Source organism: Cervus elaphus, chromosome 20 (assembly GCF_910594005.1).
Source record: "Cervus elaphus chromosome 20, mCerEla1.1, whole genome shotgun sequence".
Taxonomy (NCBI): Eukaryota; Metazoa; Chordata; class Mammalia; order Artiodactyla; family Cervidae; genus Cervus; species Cervus elaphus.
In genome coordinates, this window is record NC_057834.1 from 137,305,285 (window position 1) to 137,328,194 (window position 22,910).

Sequence of the window (22,910 nt, forward strand, 5' to 3'; positions counted from 1 at the left end):
CGAACATGATGCGGGTGCTTCCCCTGCTCTGGGTGCCCCGGGAGCGGCTGGGGCAGGGCTGCAAGGCCAGGTCCCCAAGGCCTGTTCCCCCCCACCACCCCCGCCGCTTCCCATCTGCCCTGTGCGCGCTTATCGGGTAACCGGAGCTGCCAGCTGCGTCCCCGCCTGAAACAGGAAGCCCGGGCCTGCATGAGCCTCAGAGAGCCGGCTGGGTGGCCGGGGCGGAGGATGGAGGAGCAGCGGGCGCTCGTGGCCGCCAAGGACGGGGACCTGGCCACCCTGGAGCTGCTGCTGGAGGCAGGCGCCCTGGGCCCGCGCGTCACTGACGCCCTGGGGGCCGGCCTGGTGCACCACGCCGCCCGGGCCGGCCACCTGGCCTGCGTCAGGTTCCTGGTGCAGCGGGCCAAGGTGCCCGGCAACCAGCGCGCCCACAACGGGGCCACCCCCGCTCACGACGCCGCGGCCACCGGCGGCCTGGCGGAGCTGGGCTGGCTGGTGCGCCACGGTGGCTGCGGTCTTCAGGTGAGCGGGGCCCGCGTCCATGGGGAGGCGTGAGCGAGAGCCGGGTCTGGAGCCCCAGGCTTCCCCAGGGCCCTGGGCTGCTGCTCTCCACACACAGCGGCGTGTCTCCACCCCACGCCTCTCCCCAGCCCCAAACAAGGCCCCCGGAAGCCACAGACACCTCCTGAGCCGCCTGGTACTCCCCAGCGCCCAGCACAGAGCGGCCCCTCTCGTCCTTTCACCCCACGGCCCCCACTCAAGAGTACCCGGCCTTGCCAGTGTGGGGTCTCCTGGGGTCTCCTTCTTATCAGGCCTGATCCACGGGGCCTGCTTCCAAAGGGTCTAGAAAAGGGTCTGGGCAAACCACCCCAGCAGGCACTGGGGCTCAGGAGATGCTGGCCCACCCCGGGTGCTCAGGGACCCCGGTGGGGGCTCCGGGGCTCAGTGATGGTCTCCCCGCGGACATTTCTCCTGCCCGCCTCTCCCTGCCGGCCCCGTGGGTGTGGGTGAGCCAGCTGTGATGGAGAGAGAACTCCCTCCCGGAGCCCAGAGCTGGGTGGGCGTCTCTGTGAGGCGCTGGGTCCCAGGAGAGGGAAGACCCACGGGTCACACAGCCTGAGTGTCCAACAGCCGCAGCCCCGCCGTCCTCAGGGGCTCTTCCCACAGCCCCGAGGGCGGGAGCAGGGCTGGTCCAGAGCCTGGGAGAACGCCCAGGTGTGCGGATGCCTGCGGGAGAGAAGCTCCCCAGCAAGAGGACTCGGGGCGTGGGGTGGGCGCTCAGTGAGGGCGGGGCAGAGACCCCTGGATCACCCCTGGACACGAGGCAGGCTGCCCACCCTAGGCGAGCAGGTTGGGCTAGTGGAGCCTCCCCGATGGCGAGCAGAGAGAGGGAAGGGCAGGACTGCAGCCTGGGGGGGCTCGCATGTGCAGGATCAGGGGTTTGGACCCAAAAGACCTGCCTGGTCCCGGCCCTGCTGGTGACACCAAGCCGGTGGCCTGGCTCAGTCCAGGAGACCCCTTCGCACCCTCGCGCTGGAGCCAGGTGGAGGGGTGGGAGCTCTCCGGCGGGTCCTGAGCGGCTGCCCGGCAGGCCCGGGCCGGCCCGCCGCCTGCTCACCGGCCGCCTGCGCCCCGGTAGGACCAAGACGCGTCGGGCGTCTCCCCGCTGCACCTGGCCGCCCGCTTCGGACACCCGGCGCTGGTGGAGTGGCTGCTCCGCGAGGGCCACGCGGCCACCCTGGAGACCCTGGAGGGGGCCTTGCCGCTGCACCACGCCGCAGTCAGCGGGGACCTGACCTGCCTGAAGCTCCTGACCGCCGCCCACCGCAGGTGAGGGGCTGCGGCGCCGCCTGGCGGAGCGGCCGGGGGAGGGGGCGCGGGCTGCGGGGACGAGGCCGAGCGAGGCGGAGGGGGAGGGGCGGGGGCGGGTGGGCGGAAGGGGGTAGGGGGAAGGGAAGGGGGACGGGCCCCCGGGAGGGGCGGAGAGGGTAGGGGAGGGCGAGGGGGGAGGGGGACGCGCTCGCGGCCTGGGGGCGTCTCAAGGCCTAATGTCCCCCGCTGGGCTGCGAAGGTCGCTGCTCACGCCTCCCGAAGCGAGCAGAGTGAGCACTGGGCTTGGGGGCAGTGGATTCTCCCTCCACACGCCCGGTCCCACTGCCCCGAGTAGGCGGATGGGCGAGGTGGACAGGCAGGGAGGGGACCGGCTCAGCTAAGGCGGGGGCGGGGGGCAGCAGACCACCGCCTCTTCCCAGCCGTGGGCACGGCTGCGGTCCTGGCCCCACAGAAGACACCCGGGCGTATACCTGGCCGTCAGGGGGTGCGGCGTCTGTGGCCTGCCGCCCGCACCGTCTGTCCGCAGGACGGCTGTCCTGGCTGGGAGCGGGACTCTGTCCACCCCTCACCCGACCTGGCCTTTCTCCCGCGAGCGTCTGCCTCTGACCACACCTCTTCTCCTGCGGGGCTCTTGTTAGCTGGCCGGCCGTCCTAGTCACCCCGTGACAATGCTGCTGTTCCTGGGCCTTCCCGTCCTGATCTCTCCCCCAAGGCCTTTGAGACTCCCTTCTGCGCGTCCTCCCCAAAGAGTCCACACCGGCTGCCCCGGGCCTGGCCGCCCGCAGAGTGTGTCAGACTGGCAGTTTTAGAAGTACTTTCTGTCATTTGAAAACCGGGAGATTTCACATTAAAACATCCACATGCACAGGGATGGTCCGCTGCCCCAGGGCCCACATGCCCACCGGCAGAGACCGCAGGAGCTGGAGCGGAAGTCTTTGTCAACAGGGCTTGCGGGCCCGTTTGGGGGAGGGGGCTGCCGCTCCCTGCAGCGATTTGCAGGGCACCGAGAACTCACCTGGCCCCGCGACCACATGGAGGCAAGGCTGGCTGCGGAAACCTGACGACCCTGCCCATTCGGTCCACACGGGGACCTGGAATACCGGCACCAGGCCAAGCGCCCCGAAAGGCTAGTGTCCTGCTCACAAGGGCCCCCTGCACGGAGCAGGCCCCGGGTCCAGAGGTTCCCTGAGCTGCCCACGGCGGCCCCGCTGGGCCATTCACCCTAAGAGGAGACCCCTGTCGGCCAACCCCCTGCGGCGCTCACAGCTTGATGGCAGTGGGGGGAGCTGGATTCCTTGGGCCGCGCGCAACCTGGGCCACTGCCGTCTAAGCCCCTCAGCGGGTAAGGGGGTGGCCGCAAAGAGCCAGGTGCCGGGCCTCCGCGCCCGATCTGGGCCCTAGGCCAGAGCGGCTCCCCGAGACCCCCGGCCGAGCGCGCTCTGAAGTCCGGCCTCCCCCGCAGCGGCGTGAACCAGCGGACGCGCAGCGGCGCCTCCCCGCTCTACCTGGCCTGCCAGGAGGGCCACCTGCACCTGGCGCAGTTCCTGGTGAAGGACTGCGGCGCCGACGTGCACCTGCGCGCCCTCGACGGCATGAGCGCGCTGCACGCCGCCGCCGCCGGCGGCCACTACTCGCTCGTCGTCTGGCTGGTAAGGGGGCGCCGGGGTGTGCGCGCGGGGCGTGGGGGGGGCGTCCGCGGAAGCTGGCACCTGCTCCCGCCTAGCAAGCGGGGCCAGCTGGGGCCGAGGCGCCACCCCCTGGGTCTCGGATCGCCCACAGGAAGTTCAGGGACCACGGGGTGGTGGGCGGATCAGAAGTGCTTCCCCCAGCCTTAGAGCACCCACATGCCAGGCCCAGTCTAGGGCGCAGGGGGAGCTTTGACTAGGGATGGCCCTGGACTGGACCCTCCCCGGCAGGACTCCCCTAGGAGTCCTGGTGGGTGTCCCGTTCTCAGGGTGGGTTGCACAGGCAGTGCCTGGCCCTGCTGTTTGCCCACGTGTCCATGCCCTGCTACCCAGACCCTGGGGCAGGCCCCACGAGCCCCACCCTTCTTCCCTTCTGAACCATGGAGGCATCATCTGGGCCTCTTTCCAGAAGAAACACACAGTGACCTAGATGGGGGGAGGATGCCTTCTTCCAAGGCTTTTTCCAGGGCTGGCGACTTCCGCCTCCGCCCTGGAAAACCAGGCCTGTGGGGTGTCCCGGCGCTCTGAGGGTTACAGAGCGGGTGTTCATTACCCGGTCAGGGGTCAGATTGGGGAGGTCGCTCTGGGGAGGAGCAGGGGGGCAAGAGGTGGCTGGGGAGGGACTCAGTCCTGCTGCTCCACTTGTGCCTGGCACATGGTAAGAGCTGTGGGGATGCTGAGTGAGGGAAGGAAGGAAGGAGCGACTTCCTCTGGCCTCCAGCCACTCACCTTGGCCTCAGAAGCCCGCAGCAGTTGCCTCCAGCCTCCCTTCACCACCGCCTCTCCCAGGCTGGCCCTTTACCCCTGGAGCACCCGCCGGCACCCACCTTTGCACCGGCCGTGCCCCCCACCAGCTGCCCTTCTGCAGCTGCTCCCACGGGGCCAGCCCCACTCGTAGGAGAAATCTGCCGGCGTGGGCCCCGCCCTGGCCCTCATGTGGAGCTGTGCTTCCGTCCTCTGGCCTGTAGTTCAGATGGTGAATGAGAGAAACGTGCCTGTTCCCAGACCTGGACTCCCGGCGCTGCGGGGGCCGGGTCTGGCCGCGGGGGCACAAAGGCAGCGGGCACTCAGCACACACGGTGGGAGTGAGTCGGCGGGACTCGGGACGCGCGGCATCTCAGAGCAGTGGGGATGCCCGGGAGCGGCGGGAGGGCAGGCGGGAGCGAAGAACGTCCACCCAGCCCCCCGGGCAGCCCCACGGGGCTCATCCCAGGAAGAAGCAGCTGTGGCTGAGGGTCCCAGGGCCAGAAAGGCTCTTCCAGATGGGCTTCCCCACCCCCGCCTCCTGCAGGGTGGACCCTGGGGAGAGGGGCGGAGTCCAGCCTGGCTGACCCACTCAGGGATGGGGCCGCGCTCCCCTGGGGTAGCTGGCTGATGGCAGGCGCTCTCCTCCCAGCTCACTGTCCTTTTTCTAACAGACACGTTTGAATGTTGGATCAGCCAGCATTTGGCTGCAGTGACTGGGGAACTAAACCACCGAAAAGTTATCCCTTCCATATAGAAACACGGCAGGCCATCCACACCCGGTCACATCCTTGCTGTTCTCCTGGCCTCGCCTTCATGGAGAAGGTTGGCCACGTTCAAAGTAGGAAGGGGGAGAAAAAGGGGGTGACGCCATGTCCACCAGCCCTTCCGTCGGGAAGGCAGAAGAGCCCCTTCCGGCATTGCATTGGCAGGGGTCACGTGGCTGCCCTGGGGGCACGTGGTCAGGGCTGGGGGCCGGCGAGGGCTGTGAGGAGGGCTGGCCGGAAGGCTGCCGGTGCGGGGCCCAGGCCACAGGATGACCGGGCTCACGTCCAGCGTGCTGAGGACGGCTGCACAGGGCCTGCCCCCAGCACCCTGCGTCTTGGCACTGGAGCTGTGACGGTCAGGATGCAAACAGGCCTGGTGCCAGGAGGTCCCTCTCTTCATCAGCAAACACCTGTTTACTGGCCCTGGGGTGCTGCCCAAAGGCGTTCTTTATTTGAAGTGGGAACACCCCTGGAGGTGTTCAGCTTAAGATCTGGGCTGGGGCAGGTTTGGGGACTGTGGAATCTCGCAGTAAAACCACCGAGCTTAAAAAAAAAAAAAAAGAAAACCACCGAGCTTGCTGCGCCTCCAGGCTGCCTGGGGCGCACAAGAGGAGCCAGCCATGTCCCCAGGGCCCCCTTCCCCGGGGGGGAGTGGCTGCCCCCGTCCGGCCTCAGCTGGCCTGTCCCCCTTCCTCCACCCACAGGTCACCTTCACGGACATCAGCCTGACAGCTCGGGATGACGAGGGGGCCACCGTCCTGCACTTCGCTGCTCGGGGCGGCCACACGCCCATTCTGGACCGGCTCTTGTTGATGGGCGCCCCCATAATGAGAGACTCCTGGGGGGGGACACCCCTCCACGATGCAGCGGAGAATGGGCAGATGGAGGTAAGGCAGTGGGGGTCACGGGGTGGGCAGGGGAGCCTCCAAGAGCTGGCAGTCGTGGACTGCTTCCTGTGACTGTCACTGAACCCTCAACACAACCCTGTAGCATACATCTTATTATCCCCTTTTACCGAGCCTCAGCAGGGCAGCCATTGCCCAGAATGCAGACTCAGACCTCTCTGGGAATAAGGCCCAGGCTCTGCCCTCAGTGGGGGACCCGTCCCTTCGCTTGGAGCCCCCCCGGGTGCCGGCTCAGGGTTTGGTCTTCCTGCCAGTCCTCCCAGGAGGGGGTCTGCTGGCCCCCTGCTCTGAGCAGCCTGGGAGCAGAGCCCCCGGGGGGTGTGAGGTCAGCCCCTTTGCTGTGATCCAGATAAACCTAGGGGCGCACGTGGCCCAGGAAACAGCATCTGGGAACCTGGAGTAGGCAGGGTCGGTGTTCCGATACTTGAAATCCAGGCCTGGGAGTGGACCCGGCCGTGAGCCGCTGGCCCCTGCACTGGCACGACCTGCCCGCGGACCTCCTGCGAAGGCAAGGCTGTGTCTGAGCAGAGTGTGTCTGAGGGGAGCACGTGGGATGACTCCTCTGCCCGCCCTCCCCGGAACCACCCAGCAGGGCTCCAAAGTGGGTCAGTGCATCTGCGACGTCTCCTGGGCCTGCCCGCGGCCTTCCCACAGGCCCGCGGGCCCCGGAGAGGCTAGTCTAGGGCGGGTGTTTTATCAAGGTGCAGCCCGCTATCCCATTTTGGACTTCGGTTCTGGACAGCAGTTTCCAGCTGGAACCCCAAGTGTTCCTGGGCCCAGGTGGCCCATGAGCAGCCCAGGGCAGCCAGCCAGAGACCTGGGAAGGCAAGCGGTCCTTTTGACAAGTCAGAGAGATGTGTGGTGCCCCCATGCCCAGCAGCAAGGCCGAACACTTCTTCCTGACTTTCAGGAGCCCTGAGGGCCCCCTCCTGCTCCCCCCACCCCCCAGCCACACCCCCTCCTCTCACCCTGCAGGCCAGCACTCAGCCCCATGGGCTCACCAAGCAGATGATGTGGGTGGTGTCCAGAGGGGCCTGGGCGGGGAGGCCGCGGGTGGCCAGAAGGGCCCTGAGCCAGCACGGTGCGGCTCAGACAGCATCCCGCCCCCACTGGCCACTGCCTCCACAACCCGAGGGTGGCCTGAGCAGTGTCCTGCCACCTTTATTTTGAAGCGGCAATATCTGTTTTCAAGTGAAGTATTCTATAGGCATCCAGGAGGTTCAACAGATGAGCCAAGGATTCACGAGCTCCTTACCCTCCTCCCCCGGTGGGAAAGGAAAGGAACTCAAGCCTCAGAGCCGAGAACCGCCCTGCGTTTCCGTCTCTGTGTTGTGGAAATCCCTCTTCCCTTGGCTGTACTGGGTCTTCCTTGTGGCCCCCCACCCCTCCGGCTTCCTCCGCTTGTGGCGAGTGGGAGTGGGTCCTCGTTGGGGTGCAGGGACTTACCGTCATCGCGGTGGCTTCTCTGCTGCGGGCCCGGGCTCTAGCGCTTGCTGGCTTCAGGACTGGCAGCACACGGGCTCAGTACTTGCGGCACACAGGCTTAGTTGTCCTGCGACATGAAGGGTCTTCCCGGACCAGGCATCGAACCCACGTCCCCCTGCCTTGGCAGGTGGGTCTGTAACCACCGGACCACCAGGGAAGCCCCACGATAACTTCTCCACGCCATCTACGATCCAGCCTAATATCCGTCTCAAATCCATGTCTCTGGTTGTGCTATAACCAGCACGGAAGCAGAGTCCACACATTATTGATCACCTGTAGGGTCTTAAATTTGTTAACAGTTCCGGAAAATTATGATCATCCAGGAAATATAATCCCCACACCCCACTCTGTATTTTATTTTACTTTTTTTGTAAATTAATTTATTTATTTTAATTGGAGGCTAATTACAATATTGTAGTGGTTTTTGCCATACACTGACATGAATCAGCCATGGGTGTACATGTGTCCCCATCCTCAACCTCCCTCCCACCTCCCTCCCCATCCCATCCCTCAGGGTCATCCCAGTGCACCAGCCCTGAGCACCCTGTCTCATGCATCCAACCTGGGCTGGCGATCTATTTCACATACAGCAATATACATATTTCAATGCTATTCTCTCAAATCATCCCACCCTCGCCTTCTCCCACAGAGTCCAACCGTCTGTTCTTTACATCTGTGTCTCTTTTGCTGTCTCACATATAGGGTCATCGTTACCATCTTTCTAAATTCCATATATATGCGTTAATATCCTGTATTGGTGTTTTTCTTTCTGACTTACTTCAGTTTGTATTATAGGCTCCAGTTTCATCCACCTTGTTAGAAATGATTCAAATGCGTTCTTTTTAACAGTTGAATAATATTCCATGGTGTATATGTACCACAGCTTTCTTATCCATTCATCCACCAATGGACATCTAGGTTGCTTCCACGTCCTGGCTATTGTAAACAGTGCTGCGATGAGCATTGGGGTACACGTGTCCTTTCTATTCTGGTTTCCTCGGTGTGTATGCCCAGCAGTGGGATTGCTGGGTCGTATGGCAGTTCTATTTCTGGTTTTTTAAGGAATCTCCACATGTTCTCCATAATGGCCGTACTAGTTTGCACTCCCACCAACAGTGTGAGAGGGTTCCCTTTTCTCCACACCCTCTCCAGCATTTATTGCTTGTAGACTTTGGATAGCAGCCATTCTGACCGGTGTGGGATGGTACCTCATTGTGGCTTTGGTTTGCATTTCTCTGATAATGCCCACTCCGTATTTTAAAATAGATTCTTATTTTAGAAGAATTTAGAATCGTTTCAGAGTTGTAGAAAAGCGGAGGCACTGGCACAGACCGTCCTGCTCGAGTCCACATCCGCCTTCCCGCCCCTGCTCACAGGTGCCCGCTCTGGTGGCCATCACTGCGGTGAAGTCCTCCTCTCCCTGTCCTCAGGGCCGCTGCCCCAGACCCGTCTGGGCTCAGGCCCCACACCCAGTGCCCCCGCTCTCTTGTGACCGCTGCCCCCCAGGCTCTAGATAGATGGCCCGCTCCTGCGCCCCCCACCCCACCGCAGCCTCCATCACAAAGGGCCTTCATGCGCCCAGGCGCCTCTCGCTTTCCACGCTCCAGCCTCCTCTGCTCCCCGCTGCTGAGCGTCTGCCTTCCTCTCCTTCCGGTCCCTGGGGCCCAGCCGGGAGGGAAACTGGGGGCCCAGCGCCGGCTTGGCCAGGGGAGGGGGAGTGTGAGGCCAGAGCAGGAGCCAGACGCTCAGAGATGGAGACATCGGGGATGGAGTGAGGATCCCAGGAGCTCACCCCGGACCTGGAGCCAAGAGGAGGGGCTCGCTGAGCGCCAGGCCTGGCCGGGAGGCCAGGGAGCAGGCAGGGCAAGGTGGGCGAGGTGGGCAAGGTGGGTAAGGTGGGCGAGGGTACAGCCCGGAGACCTGGGGGCGGAGCCGTCGTCTTTAGCCTCTGCACCCCAGTTTCTTTGTGTGAGAATGGACACTCCTCCAGGACCTGCTGTAAAGATGGAAACCGGCTCTGTATTTAAACCCGAGGCCTGGGCTACAGGGGCAAAGTCAGGGTCAGGCAGCCTGGCTGGGATCCCACTGTGCCGCCTGCTTACTGTCTGGGCCCTCGGCGAGCCCCTGAGCGAGGGCGCCTGGGGCTCCTATGCCGGACTCATGGTGCTGGCGCCTGCAGGATCGCATGCTGCCGGCTCAGGGCGGCCCGGGTCAGGGCGGGAGCTCAGGCCTCGCTGTCTCAGCTCGGGGGTGCGGGGAGCTGGCGGTGCTCACGTGTGTCTGCCCCCCATGCCCCCCGCAGTGCTGCCAGACCCTGCTGTCCCACCGCGTGGACCCCGCCCTGCGGGATGAGGATGGCTACACGGCCGCGGAGCTGGCGGAGTACCACGGCCACCGCGACTGTGCCCAGTACCTGCGAGACAGCACCCGGCCGGTGAGCCGCGCGGCCCCTTCCCTCCCGGCCCCCCTGCGGGGAGCTCACCCGGCCGGCCTCCCTGTGGTCGGGAGGGAGGAGGGGAGGGCCTGGTCTCAGGGCTACAAGGGGGACCAGGGCTGGGCTGCGGCTGGAGCTCCGCGGAGATCTGCCCGCCTTGCAGGCCACAGAGCCCACGCTCACACTCAGGCCAGGCGGCTGGGTCGGGCTGAGGACACTCGGGGGTGGGAGTGGGGTCCCTCCCGGGTTCTCGGGGGCGTGACCCCAGGAGGCGGGCCAGCCCTGTGCAGCCCAGAAGGGACAGTTTCAGGCGGGCTCCCAGCTGGGCACGTGACCTCACCCAGCCTGGCCTCTGCAAGGGCAGGGACCCCGTGTGCCGGCCCCCAGCCCGTGCCTGGCCGTGTGTCTGCTGAATGAATGAAGCCGTGAGCATGCAGGTGTGCGGGAGCAGGCCTGCTCCATCGGTCCCGCCCCTCAAGGCCCCGGGCGGTGACTGACGCCTCGTCCCAACCTGCACAGATTTTGCCGCAGTCTTCTGTATTGGCCACCCCTTTGGAAGGTGTCCCTGGGACCGGCTGGCTGCCCCCTCAGGTGAGAGCTCTGAGGCCCACAGGGGCACCGTGCTCCCCACACCGGGTCCCAACCCAGGGCTGCTGCACCTCCCTTTCCCTTGGGGCATCTCCCCCAGAGTGTCCAGGACAACGGAGGCAGAGCTATCTTCCTCCGCGGCCCTGGGCCAGCGGGCTGGTCCTCACCTGGCCACCACCGAGACAGCCTGTCTCCACCGCCGAACACCCACGCCAGGGTGGCCAGGTTGGGGGCTGGGGGTGCTTCAGGGCACATGCGCTGGAGTCCTGGTTTGTCTCGGTATCCTAGTTTCAGACACAGGAGCTGCAGTCACTGCTTGAAGCAACCTGTTTACTAAAGTTTACTGATCCTTCTGTTGGCTATGGGCTTCCCTGATAGCTCAGCTGGTAAAGAATCTGCCTGTAATGCAGGAGACCCCGGTTCGATCCCTGGGTTGGGAAGATCCCTGGAGAAGGGAAAGGCTACCCACTCCAGTATTCTGGCCTGGAGAATTCCATGGACTGTATAGTCCATGGGGTCACAAAGAGTCAGACACGACTTTCAGACTTTCTTTCGATTGGCTATTGCTTGACAAGAGTTGTCTTTCTGGCTTGGGTTCCAGAAGTTGGGGGAACTCTGCGGGTTTCTGGTGTGGTGGACGGAGCTCTGTAGTCCGCAGGTTGGGGACGGCCTGGCCACCTGGTCCCTGGCCTGTGTGAGCCCTGGAGCCTGCTGTGGTCGGGGCTGGGCGACCCCTCTGCTGGCAGGGGCAGGTGCCTCCTGGCCCCTGTCCGGGGGTCCCTGGCTCGCCTCCAGCCCACGCAGCGGTGCCCACAGCCGGGCCTTCTGTCCGATCAGGACCTCTGTGCCCAGCCCCGCCTCCCCAGGCCCAGGCACACCAGCCCACCCCTCCTGGACGCTCTGCCTGGCTCTCTTATGGCTGGGGACTGTGGACGCCCTGCTGACCCCTCCACTGGGGGCTGAGGGACCAGCCCATGTCAGGTTTCCTGGGGTTCCTTCTGGTGCTGGCGGTCTCCCCTGGTGTCACCACAGGCTACGAGGCAGCGATCCTCTGCTCAGGATTCCCCACGCCAGCCTGGGAGGTCCGTGTAGCCTCCACACCCAGCCTGCAGGCCCACAGTGTCCAGCCCATCCACCTGCCCCGCCTGTGTGGCGGAGGGACAGGGTCGTCAGACTATGAGCTTGTCCCCATGAGCTGCTGCACCCGGGGCTGGCTGGAGTTGCCCCTGACCCCCCACATTCAGTCTCGGCCCCGCAGGAGGGCAGGCCGTCAGCTGGGGCCGCCAGGCTGGGGGAGGCGGGGGCCCGATGCAATATTGATGGAAACACAATATCCAGAGGTCGCCTGCGCAGCCTCTTCCCGTGTCAAGCTCAGAGGAGGTGGTGAAAGGCTGCCTTTTCCTGTCAATCCTGCCACCTGCCTCTGCTCCCAGGGCGTCGTGGGTCCCGGGAGAGGCAGTCTGGGAGGTGAGGCTGGGCAGGTGCTCCCCCGGCCGCCTGGACCACCCCACCTCCACCCTGGCCACGTCTTTCTCCTCCCTGGGCCTGGGGTCACCTCTGCACAGTGAGGAGGGCTTGGGCAGTGGCTAGAGGGGGCCCCCTGCTCCCCAGACCTCCAGGGCGTGGGCCAGGCTGCTGCAGCTAGGAGCAGCCATCCAGAGGGGTGAGCACAGCCCTCCACGCAGGGGGGAGCCCAGCCTCTCAGCTCGCCACTCCCCCACCCCTGTGCTCACCTCCACCAGAGTTGGAGCGACCCTTCTTGGCCGAGTGACACCCCCAAGTCATGAGCACCCGTGAGCCCCGGGTCTCTCATCTGTGTGACGGAACCGAGGAGCCTCGCTGGGGGTTAGAGGTGTGCCTTGAGCAACCGGTTTAGTGGCTAATTGCGCACCCCTGGGTCCAGAGGTGCCCTCAGACCCCTTCACTGTCCAGATGGGGAAACAGAGACCCAGAGAGGGCAAGGGGCTCCCCGAGGCAGACTGCTCTCCTCGGGGGAAGGGCAGCCGTAACCCAATCTCAGCCGTGGTGCCTGGGTGTCCAGCACCCATCCGTGGGTCATGATTTTCTCGGCCCGGGTGGCGTTACAGGCCTGTAACCCAGCTCGCCACAGCGGTCCTCCATGTATAATGCATGGCGGGCGTGGCACTGCTCAAATCTCATCAGAAACACAGAAAAAGAGACACCAGACCACAGGAAGGTCACCAACCCAAGGCCGGCTGACCACCAACCTTGGGCACGCCCAGCTGTCAGGACCCCAGAGGTCGGCAGCACTCCCCCAGGTCCCGTAGACTCGTCCAGGGCCTGGATACTCCCATCACTGGGGGCCGCCACAGCAGACCCCCGTGCTGGTTAAAATTCAGAGATCCTTGTGACACTGTGCTAACAGCAGCAAGGAGGTCTGTGCAGCGGTGCGCCAGGCCCTGCCAGGGGCTCCCGGTAAGTCCCAGCCAAGGCAGAGAAACTCAGGCCCAGGGGACACTGAGCGACTCCCCAGGGCTTCTCCTCGGGGAGAACTGGAGCAGAATTCGGCCTCAGGGACCCATGGCATGCGGCCTCCCAGGCTGCGGGTGCGGTGGTCTGGGGCCAAGGTCCGTTCCCCTGGGCCCTGGACCAATGTCCTGCCTTTTCCTTCTTCCTTCCACCCTAGCTGAGCCGTGCACTCTGCCGGGAGTGGAAGGCCCTTTCGCCTCACCCCAGATTCAGCCGGGGGTGCAGGGGTATGGTGAGCCCCAAGGGCTTCTAGGCAGGGGCGGCCGGGGAGGCTCTGGCAGGCTCAGCGCCTGGGGCTCAGCCCCACTCTGTCCGTCAGACCGTCAGCACCAGGTTCTCCAGCCGTCGGGTCTGGGGTCTGACTGGACCCTCCAGGCTCCTAAGCCACCTATGCCTGCGTTGTGGACGCGGGAAGACAGGAGATTCCCAGGTCTGCGGCACACGGCAGGGAGCAGGCGTCGTGTTTTGTCAGATTCCGCCCCCCCCCCACCCCGTAGTCCCGGGGTGACCGACCTGGGCGCGGATGGCTGCTACACACAGCTTTGTGTCACAGCCGAGAACCCCTAGCCGGGGCGCCCCCTAATTTGTAGCCAGCGTGAGCAGCCTGGTCTTCCTTCTGGGTCCCCTGTGCCAAGGCAGGTAGGTGAACAGCAGCCAGGGCTTGGCATCCTTGGCAGGGGTACCAGGGACCCCACTGGTGCCGCGCTTCCCCTAGAGGCCCACCCGCCTGCCTCTCCCTCCACAGCTGGTGGTCCTGGACTGAAGGGGCAGCAACTCGAGGGGCTCAGTCCTTGGGCTCCTCCAGGGGCAGGATCAAGGGGGCGGGGGTCTGAAGTAGGATTCTGGTCCCATCCCTGTCCCCACCATGGACCCCTGAGAAAGCACCCTGCCTCCCCGAATCTGTTTGCCCAGCTGTGCCTGAGGGCTGCCCTGGTGGACCCCTCTCTGCCGTCTCTTTTGTACAACCAAGGAGCTCTGGTCTTCCCCTCCCTCTCCAGAGGGTCTGCTCCCCTGGCCCCTGTCCAGGGGAGGGTTAAGGCCTGGTGGTAAGGGATCCCATGCCAGCCCAAAGCCCGCTGGGCCACCTGACACCTCCGCCTTCAAATATTAATGCGACGCCTCTTGCTCCCGGGGGCGGGCGCTGTGACAGCCCCGACGGCTCCAGACTGCTCAGCTCCCTGTGCTCACAGCCCAGTGCCTACTTCCAAAGGTCCTCTCGGGCTGGGGGCTGGGAGACGCTCCTGCCAAGGCTGGGCTCCTGGGCTCCCGGGACCAGTTTCTGCAGAGAGAGGTAGGAGGTGCCGGCGACGGGCAGATAAGCACTCGGGCCCCAGGCTCCCCTCCCGGTGGCCCTGGAGTGCAGAGGGTCCCGGGATGTGACCGAGGGCCCTGCAGCAGTGGCTGTAGCCACTGGGGTTCTTCTGAGGGGTCCCCCAGGCCACGGCGGCCACCCGACACCTGCGCCTCCTCGTCCGGGGGGGAGGGACCCGGCCCACCTGCAGGGGAGCTGGGGACACTCAGGTGGCCCAGGGACTTAACCCCAGCAGCGCCAGCTACGTCGTCAAGGGCAGGGCTCCGCGCGAAGCAGACACGTGGGCTTCTTGTTAGAAACCGATCAAGGATTTCAGGGCAGGGACAGGAGAGGATATTGAATGAAGCCGTGGCTCAAGCCACTCACTTGACACTGGGGCCAGCACTGGGCCCAAACCACACGTCCCTGTGGGGCAGGTTTGATCCAGCTCCTTTGCCCGGCCCGGGGCTCTGTCCAGCGCCAGCGTGGGGGCCCCAAGGCCCTTGCCCACCATCGCTGCCCACGGGAGGGAGCAGGCTGAGGCACTTCGGTCTGACGGTCAAGGGTGAGTGCCCAGCGGGCCCGCCATGGGTGGCCTTCTCTGCTGGAGCCCCGAGCTGGGGCGGTCGTGTGCTTTCAGGCATCAGGGCGACCAGGGGGGCAGCTGGGAGACAAGCCACCTGCAAGACGGGGTCGGCCCGCCTGCGATGCTCAGCTTTAAAACGCAGCAAGCCTGGCTCTGGAGTACTTGGAGGACGGCTCACGTCCTCATGGAGAGCTTCTCTGCCACCTGAGGAGGGGCTTGGGAAGGCAGGTGGCGAGGGCAGTCCTGCACACAGTGGCCTGAGCGCCCCAGTCTCTTCTGGGCCAGCCCGTCTGTCAGCCCGGCCAGCCGTCTTGGCTCCTGCTGGTCAGAGGCCAGAGCGGGGGCCTCACAGGGCTGAGCTGGGGACGGGGGACAGGGTTGGGCTGCCTCCAGGTCTAAGATTCTTCCTGGCTGCCCACCCGTCAGTGTTGGGCACAAGGGGGACGGTGGGGGTGCCCCAGACCTGGGGCAGATGTGGGGTTGCAACGTGGGGGCCCCTGCAGCCCAGACGTGGGCCTCCCTGGCCCCAGGATCCCCGGGACTGCGGGGTGGGTCCTGGGCACCGCGCCACTGCTCTGAGGTGCGGGGCTGAGAACACGTCCAGGTTCACTGGGATTCCCTGTGTGCCCGGGGCTGAGCGCGGGCGCAGGTCCAGGCAGTCTGTCTCAGCGCCGTCAGGGGACAGTCGGCAAGGTGTGTGTGTGTGTGTGTACACGTGTGCCCGCAAGTGTGCGTGTGTACACGTGTCCCCTGTAAGGCCAAGGAGTGCTGAGCCTGAGGGGGACGCCAGCCCCTGACCCGGAGCCGAGTTAAGCTGCCTCCAGAGGGCGCTCACGAGCTGGGCCTCCAGATGGGGGCTCACCCAGTGGGGGTGGGGGTGCGTGCCCCCGGGGTGGAGAGACATGGGGGGCATAACCTCCAGGGGTACCGCCCCTCGCCCCCACACACTTCCCTCTCCCAGCCCCACCTCGGAGACCAGGCCAGGGCTGGGTGCCCCCACCCCGGCCTGGCAGCCCAGGTCAAGGCCCCCGCCCCGCCCCCCGGCCTCCCGCTGACCAGGCCTGTCCGTCCCCAGGTGCCACTCCTGATGACCCCCCCGCCCCCGCCATTCCCCCCTCCTCCGCTGTCGGCTGCCAGACATCCCCCGGAGGATGGCAGAAGTGGAGGCACAGGCCTTGGGAGCCCCACCCGTGAGTAAACGCGTCCCTGGGAGGGGGGCTGGCCCAGGCCAGGGGTGCAGGGACTGGGCCCTGCTGGCCTCCGCCTCCCCCTGAGGTCCTCCGAGGGGGCTTGGGGTGTGGGGAGCAGCAAGGGTGGACAGCTGGCACAGAGGGCACCGAGGCCCGGGCTGGGGCCAGCCCCCCAGCTCTCCCGGGATTCTGTCATCGCCCTGCCACCTTGCTAAAGTGAGGACAGAATGCTCCATGACCACATTTAAGCTGCCTCCTGCCCAGTCCTCAGCGTCTCTGTGAGCCTCAAGCCCCCGCAGCCCAGCTCCCCTGCTGCTGGGGTCCCAGGTAGTCCGTCCTTCTCTGGGCCTCTGCTCGTCCAGAGGGACCGCGGAGGTCGGCTCTCTCCACTGCTATTCCTGAGACTCCTGCAGGGGGCAGGGGGGTGGTCCTCAAACCGCAGGTCACCACCAGCTAGGGGGACTGGGACCAGCATTTATCAAAACGAAGTAGAATGGGATAGCATGAAAAATGTCAGCAGGCCCCATGTGTCGTGAGGGTACGTGTGCTTCGTGGAATGGGTGGTAGTTATGTAGCCACGCATAGGTAGGGGTGTGTGTGTGTGTGTGCATGCGCACACACACGTGCAGTGGAGAGGGGAGTCATAAAAGGACAGGTCTGCTCTGATGGGGCTGCCTTTGGTCCCCAGACTACCAAACACTACACCCTTTCTAGCTCCTTCCAGGCCGTAGGAGAGTGGGGAGGGGGGACAGGCCATGGCTGGGATGAGGTGGGTAAAATGCAGGCTCCCCAGCTGGCCGGGCTTGGAGCTGGCCCCATGGACACCCATGGGATCGCAGCGACGAGTGAGTTTGCCCGGGGCGCTTGGTCAGGGGGCTGGCTGGGCCTTCAGCTCCCGGTCCAGTGGTCCTTCAGGAAGGCTGGCTGTGCCCCGGTCTGGGGTCCTCTGCTCCCCACCCCACCCCCGCTTCTCTGACACCAGCTCCCGTTTCCTCCCAGCAGCAGCGTCTCTCAGCCCAGCCTGGCCCGGCCAGCCAGACCAGCCTCCTCCGAGGGAGCACACAGCTCACACGGCGCCCCCGAGGGTCACCACCAGTGCCATGGCCGTCCCCACGGTGAGCGCCCCCGCCGTGTCGCTGTCTTCCAAGACCCCCAGCCCAAGCCCAGCTGGCCTCTCAGCATGGTCTCCTATGCCGGCCCTGGCCAGGTCACTCCGGGGGCAGCCAGGCACTTCCCTCCAGCTCCAGGTAGAGCCCAGGAGGTCCCTGGGATGACGGGTTGGCCTGGAGTCGGGGGCGCACCCAGCTTCTGGGGAGATGGGAGTTCAAGGCCACAAGTATATGTCCACCCATCAGAGTGGAAATGCCACTGTCTTCGATCCTAGGGGTCCCAGTGGGTCAAGCCCCTCACCCTGACAGATGCTGCTGTCACCGTACCGGAAAGCATCCGTCCATGGGAAGGCTGGTCCTGGCGCCCCCTGCTGTCCCTCGCCCCCACCCCCCACCCCAGCGATTCTCACTCGGGCTGGGAGCTCCCAGCCCCTGAGCTGTTCTGTGCAAGTCTGGCAAGTGCAGTCACAGTGCACACAGCACATTAAAGGCTCTGACAAGTCCTGCAGCCCACGATTGGCCACCAGGCTTTGTCTATGCAGCTGTTCCCCAAATGAGTTTCCCCATCCACATGGCATGCTCGGAGCTGAGTAGGGGGGAGTCTCTCAGCATACGAGCCTCCCCACACATACTGGGGTCACACAGAGACAGGGGGCCCCTGCGCTCCAAAGCCTCACACTTGAACAGGCTGCGGGTGCAGTAGTGGTCAGCTCCTCCGTCCTCCCTGGTCAGCCCCCACGCCCCTCCTCCCGCAGCTGTGCTCCTCCGGGCCGGCCCTCCCCTCCTCTCGGAGCGGCAGTCTCCTACGGGCCTCCTCGAATAGTGCCTGCATCCACATAGGGGGCGGAGACGGTGGCGGGGGGCGCCCCGGACAGCCTGGTCGCGCTGCAGCTGGACGGAATGCGCTTGGGCGACCTCGACGGGCTGGTGCCCACGCGGGATGAGCGCGGCCGACCCATTCCCGAGTGGAAGCGGCAGGTGATGGTGCGGAAGCTGCAGGCACGCCTGGGTGCAGCTCCAGCAGCCTCAGAGGCCCAGGTCCGGCAAGGTGGGGCCAGGGCCAGATGCAGGGTGGGGCCAGAGGTAGGGCGTGGCCAGACGCGGGGCGGGGCCAGACGTGGGGGCGGGGCCAGGCATGGGCGGGGGCAATGTGGGGGCGGGGCCAGATGTGGGGTGGGGCCAGACGCGGGGCGTGGTCAGACGTGGGCGGGGCCTGGAGGGCGTGGTGTCGCGGGAGGTGGGCGGGGCCCGGGTGGGACCAGGGTGTAGAGGGCGGAGGTGGGGCAGGAGACTGACTTAGTACCAGCAGGTAGACGTGGAAGGTGGGTTCCTGAGCCCACACCTCGAGTCCTGAGACCTGGGTACCCCACTGCGTGTCGTTCTGTGGCCTCGGCTTCCTCTTCTGCCAGACGATGAGGTTGAACCAGATCAGAGGGCTGTGAGCAGTGCCCCTTCAACTGTCTTAGGGATGTGTTGCCCACGTGTTCTTTGATCTCACGATTTGTATGTCTTGCCCGTCGCATGTCAGACTCTGTTCTCGGCAGTGAAGGGGCCCAGCCCTGCCCCCTGATGCTTCTGTGCCAGCAGGGAAGGCGGGGTGACTGGGCAACTGTGCTGGGGGTGTCGGGGAGCGGGGGAGGGAGGGTCCAACTGCTGTGGAGAGAAGGCAGGGGAAAGGGGAGGGGGCTGCTTTGTCCGGGTGCTCAGGGGCAGCCTCTCTGGAGAGTGTCCTTGAGCAGGAGTCAGGCAGAAGTGAGGGGCGAGCCCTCTGGGGATGAAGGACAAGCAATTGTGAGTGGAGGCAACAGTGAGTGAAGAGGCCCTGAGGCAGGGTGGGCTGGCCCAAGTGGCGGGGGGGCAGGGGGAGGCAGCGTAGAGGTGAGGTCAGAGAGGGGACAGGCAGGCATTCAGGACTTTCAGGGAGCCTTTGAGAATTTGAGCAGGGAAGGGCTCTGGTCTGACTTGAATTTTAACAGGCTCCCTCTGGCCGCCCTGTAGACAGCTGTTCTAGAGTTGTATCCTGAAGGGGTGTGGCTTTGTCTTGAATGATGTATTCTGCAGCCCTTTGTCTAGAGCTGCCCTGCCAGTACCGTAAGGCCAGCCATTTGTGGCTATTTCAGTTCAGTTCAGTTCAGTCGCTCAATCCTGTCCGACTCTTTGCATCCCCATGGACTGCAGCACACCAGGCTTCCCTGTCCATCACCAACTCCCGGAGTTGCTCAAACTCCTGTCCATCGAGTCAGTGATGTCACCCAACCATCTCGTCCTCTGTCGTCCTGTTCTCCTCCTGCCTTCAATCTGCCCCAGCAGCTGCGGCTATTTAAAGGATTTCAAGTGAAATAAACCCCCCTGCTCCTGAGTTAGCTGCACTTCTGAGGAGTGGCTCCTGCAGGGTTTTCGGCACACCTTCTCCCTCATCTCAGAAGTGTTGGGCGGCTCTGGTCTAGTGGCCCAGCTGGTCCAGGATGCCCATGGGGTTGGGGGTGGAGCAAGGCCGGAGTGGGTGGGGCATCCTGTCACAGCCAGGAGGCCCTTTAGAATCTGACCTTAGGGCAGAGCCAAGGGTGTGTGAAGAACTCAGGGAAACACAGAAAACAGGCCAAAAGGGCAGGGGATGGGCCTGGGCACAGCCTGGCCATTGGCTGCGAGTTCCCGGCTTGACGCTTGTGGTCCAAACACTCCCCAGTCTCCCCTCTCTGCCCCAGGCCTCGTGGGGGCTTATTGTGCCAAGTGCCCACCTGCACCAGATGACCCTGGGCTTCTTGGCAACTAGGCAAGAGCTCATGCTCCTCACCTGTGAGGTGGGGCAGACACAGGACCTCGCTCGGGGGGTCTCGGGGGAGTGACCGGGTGGGCACGCAGCCACCCAGAGGGACCCCAGCTGGGAGGCTCTGTGTCTGTTTCCCACAGACTGTGAGCCCTGGGGTCAGGCCGTATCCTGGCGTCAGGGGGAGCCCCGAGGGGTGATGTTCTGGGGTAGAGCTGGCCATACGCCATGAGAACTCAGAGGCTACCCTTCCTTGGGGACACTGTCCACCCGCAGGACATCCTGTGCAGGGATCCAGAGGGCCCTGGGGACAGCCTTTGACTTCACCACAGAGGAGAGGAGGAGGACTCGGGGGTGGCAGAGCAGAGGCACCCCTGCCCCTTCTGAGGGCAAGACTGGCTCTGCCCGGGGTGAGAACTGCCCTGAGCCTCGGGCTGGGGCCTGGGGCTGGCCTGTCACCTCCTTTACCCTCTGAGCCCAGGCAGGGGCCAGCCAGGGTCCCCAGGGCTCCCTGGGGCCAGGCCACCCAGGGGAGCTTGTGTCCGGCAGGAGCATGCCATGTGGGCTGCATCCCCGCTGACCTGCCCTCCCTGTGTCCAGGACGACGGCGGGCGTGCAGACCCCATGGAGCAGGCGGCCTGGCGGTACTCGCAGACGCACCAGGCCATCCTGGGCCCCTTCGGGGAGCTGCTGACCGAGGACGACCTGGTGTACCTGGAGAAGCAGATCGCCGACCTGCAGCTCCGGCGCCGCTGCCAGGAGTACGAAAACGAGCTGGGCCGGCTGGCGGCCGAGCTGCAGGCCCTGCTGCCTGCGCCCCTGGTCAGCATCACCGTCAACAGCCGCTTCCCGTCCCCGGGGCCCGGGCTGGAGGCTGCGGAGGCCGTGCCCCAGGGCTCCGAGGAGGGGGCCTCGCAGGCCACGCCCGGCGGGCAGGCCCTGCCCTTCTGGTGCAGCCACGTCGCTCGGCTGGTGCGCAGCTTGTCCCTGCTCCTGAGGGGCGTGAACGGGCTGGTGCAGGGCGAGGAGAGGGCCCCCCCAGAGGCCCCCAGGGAGGCCCCCAGCCCAGCCCCGGCCAGCCCCCCGAGGAGCGAGGCCCAGCACGAGATCCGAGCGTGTGGGGTGTCTGTGCGGATGCTCCGCGGCAACTTCGAGTCAGCCCCCGGCCAGCCCTGCACCCCAAGCCCTGCCCCCTGTGAGCTGGGGGCCCAGCCGGGGTCATGCCCGAGGGGCTGCTGGCCTGCCCCCATCCTGCCCTGCGGTGGCCAGATAGGAGGGAGGCCCGGGCTGGGCGACACGGAGGAGGCCAGCGACTCAGGCATCAGCTGTGAGGAGGCCCCATCGGAGGCGGGCGCCGCGCCGGGCCCGGACCTGGCCAGCCTTCGGAAGGAGCGCATCGTCACCCTCTTTCTCAGCCACTGGAAGAAATCGGCCTACACGCCAGCGCTCAAGACGGCGGCCTGCAGGACCCTGGAGGCCCGGCGTGCGGGGCCGCGGGGGCAGGAGGCAGCCAGGGACCCTCTGCCGCCCTCCCTGCCGCCCAGCGAGAGCCCGCGGCCCGGCCGCCTCTGGCAGCAGCGCAGCGTCATCGCTCAGCTGCTGGGCCACTGGAAGGCCGTCCTGGCCCACGTGCCTGCCCGGCAGCTGCGGCGGCTGAGCCGGCGGCCCCGCGGGCCCCTGTCCCCGGAGCAGTTCCTGCCCCACGTGGATGGGGCACCGGTGCCCTACAGCAGCCTCACACTGGACCTCTTCATGCTGGGCTACTTCCAGCTCCTGGAGTGCGACCTGCCGGCCGAGGAGCGCAAGATGCGCCACCTGCTGTGCTTCGAGGTCTTCGAGCACCTGGGCGCCCACGGCTGGGAGGCGGCCCGTGCCTTCCACAAGGCCGTGACTGACGAGGTGGCCGCTGGGCGCCGTGCCTGGACTGATGGCTTCGAGGACATCAAAGCCCGCTTCTTCGGCTCCAGCCACAGTCCCGCCCGGGAGGCGGAGCCCGGCCGCAAGTCCGGCCTGACCCCACTTGGGCCCCTGCCTCACGCGGGCCCCGGCGGCCCCGAGCCCGCAGTGCAGAGGCTGGGGTCCGGCCTCCAGTGGGGCAGCTTCAACAGCGAGGACATCTGTGGCTACATCGACCGGAGCTTCGCCTTCTGGAAGGAGAAGGAAGCTGAGATGTTCGGCTTTGGGGAGTGACGTGGGCCGGAGGCCTGCCTTCCTTCTGGAGCGGGTTTGGGGTGGTTTTGGTTTTTCTCTTCTCTTTTCCTTTTCGCCTACCTGGTGGCCAGGTGAGCCTTGGGACCAGGCCGGCAGGGACTCAGCGTGCTAGTTGCCACCCTCCATGTCTGCCCCCTGACGGCTTCCTCCTAGGCTACAAGACTGGGCTCAGAGCCCCCCTTGTCACCTCTGCACCTGAGAAGCTCTCTCAGGACCCCAGTCGCCCTGACCTTGGATGACTCGTGGGCTCTGCCCACGCCCTCGGCCTGCACGTCTCTTGGACGCCTCTGATGCCAGCCTGTTCCCCACTGGCCGTCCTCCAGTCCCCACTGAGTCACCAGGACGTCCCGTCTCTCAGGTCCTCCCGTGCCTGTGGTTCTGGTCACATCCTGAGCCTCTGTCTGCCCTCCTCCAATGCCGACTCCATTCCTTCTGGTGACCTTGGGCCATTCCCCTCCCCCTCCACGGCCCCCTCTCCCACCTGTGAAGCCTGGTGACCTTGGGCCTTGCCCCTTCCCCTCAGCAGCCCCCCTCCCCCACCTGTGAAGCCTGGTGGCCTTGAGCCATGCCCCTCCCCCTCTGCAGCCCCCCTCCCCCACCTGTGAAGTCTGGTGACCTTGGGCCTTGCCCCTCCCCCTCAGCAGCCCCCCTCCCCCACCTGTGAAGCCTGGTGACCTTGGGCCTTGCCCCTCCCCCTCTGCAGCCCCCCTCCCCCACCTGTGAAGTCTGGTGACCTTGGGCCATTCCCCTCCCCCTCCACGGCCCCCTCTCCCACCTGTGAAGCCTGGTGACCTTGGGCCTTGCCCCTTCCCCTCAGCAGCCCCC

General features: G+C 65.6%; 1 protein-coding gene across 2 annotated transcripts; it reads left to right on the forward strand.

Moving 5' to 3' along the window:
- Nucleotides 1–147: 147 nt before the first annotated feature.
- Nucleotides 148–22,478, forward strand: ESPNL (espin like). 2 transcript variants are annotated; one of them, XM_043877371.1, is made up of 9 exons: nt 148–522; nt 1,640–1,830; nt 3,296–3,482; nt 5,734–5,916; nt 9,722–9,853; nt 15,884–15,998; nt 17,001–17,113; nt 17,948–18,145; nt 20,475–22,478. In XM_043877371.1, exons 1-9 carry the CDS (start codon nt 190–192, stop codon nt 22,062–22,064), a joined length of 3,042 nt encoding a protein of 1,013 aa, XP_043733306.1. In that variant the 5' UTR covers nt 148–189; the 3' UTR covers nt 22,065–22,478. The 2 variants fall into 2 exon arrangements, with proteins under 2 accessions (XP_043733306.1, XP_043733305.1); XM_043877370.1 differs by lacking the exons at nt 148–522; nt 1,640–1,830; nt 3,296–3,482; nt 5,734–5,916 and adding an exon at nt 10,373–10,444 and having other exon boundaries at nt 9,540–9,853.
- The last annotated feature ends 432 nt before the right edge of the window (nt 22,479–22,910 follow it).

Coding starts and splice junctions, on each gene's coding strand:
- ESPNL (XM_043877371.1), top strand. CDS start 190: ATGAGCCTCAGAGAGCCGGCTGGGTGGCCGGGGCGGAGGATGGAGGAG. Junction 3,483..5,733: donor ACTCGCTCGTCGTCTGGCTG/GTAAGGGGGCGC, acceptor CTCCACCCACAG/GTCACCTTCACGGACATCAG. Junction 9,854..15,883: donor TGCGAGACAGCACCCGGCCG/GTGAGCCGCGCG, acceptor GTCCGTCCCCAG/GTGCCACTCCTGATGACCCC.